The sequence below is a fragment of the Alligator sinensis genome, unplaced genomic scaffold (genome assembly GCF_000455745.1).
Source record: "Alligator sinensis unplaced genomic scaffold, ASM45574v1 scaffold264_1, whole genome shotgun sequence".
Taxonomy (NCBI): Eukaryota; Metazoa; Chordata; order Crocodylia; family Alligatoridae; genus Alligator; species Alligator sinensis.
In genome coordinates, this window is record NW_005841831.1 from 2,592,755 (window position 1) to 2,595,083 (window position 2,329).

A 2,329-nucleotide genomic window follows, 5' to 3' on the forward strand; every position below is an offset into this window, starting at 1 on the left:
CCCCTCCCCCTCACTGGGGAGGCACCAGTCTCCCATGGATCTGCTCCTGACAATGTAGCTCCTATTTCATAGTCTGGCAGGCTGCTTTTAATTCTAGCTAAAAATACTAACTCAGGCCTGGAAATGTTACCTCCAGTGAACATTAAAGCAGGTGCAGAAATAACTGTCAGTGACGCCTTGGATGTACTGTTGGGATGCTCGAGAAGGCTCGATGTGTTTGTTCCATGAATCTGGAAGGGATGCACATTTTATTCGCGAGACTACAGGACTCATGAAGCAACCCCTTTCCAATAGGTTTGCCTCCTTTTGTCCGTCTTTTTCTAATACACAACGTAGGCTATAGCAAATTCCTGCACATCTTCCATCTTAACCTGCAGAACAGAGTCTTCAGCTCGTCACAGATTAGTCAAGCTCTCTGTTTCTGTTTTGCCTAGAGAGAAAGAGGTGCTGCAGGGGTCTATGGAGACGCACCTCCCCACCTGCCCCCACTTTGCAAAATCCGAGATGCGCCCGTGGCACCGGCTGGGTAAGGGTCCAGCCCCGCCGGCTCTGCAGATCGCGGGCAGCCAATGGCGAGGGTGGGATGAGGTGGCACCAAATTTTCCGCAGCCAATGGGAGCCGCGGGCAAGTGTGAAGGCATCAGCGCCCGGGCTCGCCCTCTCCATCCCCCTGCGCCGCCGCAGCGCCCCGGTCCAGATCCTGCTCCCACTCCCGCTCCCGGTCCAGCGCACCTACGCCCAGCCCCAGCGCCGCCCTCGGCCGCAGGAGGAGGGAGGAGAGGAGGAGGCAGAGCGCCGGCTTAAATACCGCGGCCGTCCCCGCAGGTGCAGAGGACACGCGCCGAGAAGCGGAACAGAGATGCCCGCCCTCGTGCTGCAGGAGAAGGTGAGCCCCCGCCGGCTCGTCACGTCCTCCGGCTCCCGGCCCCGCGGGCTGCGGAGATCGGGTCCCCCCCGCCGCGGCCGTCGCCTCCCCCTTTTGTTTCTCGTTGGCGATCCAGGCGGCTGCAGGCCGGAGCGCGGTGTCCGTGGCGCAGGCAGCCGCCCGTGCCGCCGACCCCGTGGGAAGGCTGCGGCGTCCCAAAATGTCGGGTCTGGACGAGGACCTTTTTCTTTGCTCCGCTCGGGCTCGGAGCCGTGGCTGGCGCGGGCGCAGCGCGGGGCTTGTCTGAATGGATCCGCGCCGGAGCCCGAGCCGGCAGCAGCCTCTGCGGGGAAGGGGGAAGGAGCCGTCCAAATGCTGGGGAGGCTGGAAAGGAAAGGAAATGGCCACTTTTTAAAAATGACTGCGCTTTTCTACTAGCAGTTGCCCTAAGGGCGTGTTCAGCCAGCCGGTTCTCATGCCGCTGTCTAGCACCCCGATGAGACCTGGGCACCGTGGGTCCAAAGCCCAACCCCCTGCCCCTGCTCGGGTCCCTCGCAGTCCCCTTTGTAGCCCTGTTAATGCTTACGCAAGGCAGGAAAGGATTCTGCCCCCTTCTCGAGGCTGGATGTTTCCCTGTACTTACCTTTGTGGGGATGCATTTTATTAACAGCTCTCCAGCCTACTTGCTTTCTGTCGCAACGCTGTGAATAACCCTGTGCTAGGTTGCAGCATGCTAAAATGTGACGTGAAGCTGAGATTGGGGCCTTACACTGCACCCAGTTAATGCATCTCTCTAGGGCATGCGTGTTCCAGTTAGCTGTATATGCTGGCCCTATGCCAGGCTAACCTATTGAGTGCTTAATGATATTGGGGCAGTGGGGAGGAGCACATCTGAACTGCAGATGCCAGATGTAGGCTATTCAGGAATGAAGGGCAATGCATGTAAACAACTTGCAGCCCGTGACTCTGGGCTCCAAAGCAGCACTGCTCACCCCCACCCTCTTCACTGTGTAGTAGAGGCAGTGGGAGTCACAGCCCCAAGGGGATAAGTATTTTCTTCTTCCTCCCTGCTTCCTTTATCTCCTGCCAAATGAGCCTCATGTTTCCTGGACAGAGGTAGCTTTGACTGTCTCTGGCCTCAGTAATTTAAGTGTTGTTTGTGTGGGGAAAATTCCCAGTATACTAGCATTGCTATGTGGGCTGTAGTCTGCAGTTCATGGCTTTGGCCTGATTCTGGAATAAGCGTGTCTTTTTTTTCTTGCTTCTGTGTCTCATAAAGTGATAGAAGCTAATCAGAGGGGGAAAAAAATTAATTGTTTTCACTGCCAGGCGAGTGTCTACATGGGGAGTTTTACTGGTTTAATTATACTGATGTCGCGATGTCGGCAATTCTTCCTGTGTAGGCAAGTCCCAGCTCTCCTTGGCCGATTATCACTTAGCAAGGGAGGGACCTACACCTTCCTG

General features: G+C 56.5%; 1 protein-coding gene across 1 annotated transcript in view; it reads left to right on the forward strand.

The window, feature by feature from the left end:
• Nucleotides 1-563: 563 nt before the first annotated feature.
• SCD (stearoyl-CoA desaturase) overlaps nt 564-2,329 on the forward strand; it is a 28,692-nt gene continuing 26,926 nt past the window's right edge. Inside the window, exon 1 of the mRNA XM_006014792.3 lies at nt 564-886. Within this exon, the coding sequence (XP_006014854.2) occupies nt 584-886 (303 nt within the window). The 5' untranslated portion in view covers nt 564-583. The remainder of the gene's footprint in view (nt 887-2,329) is intronic.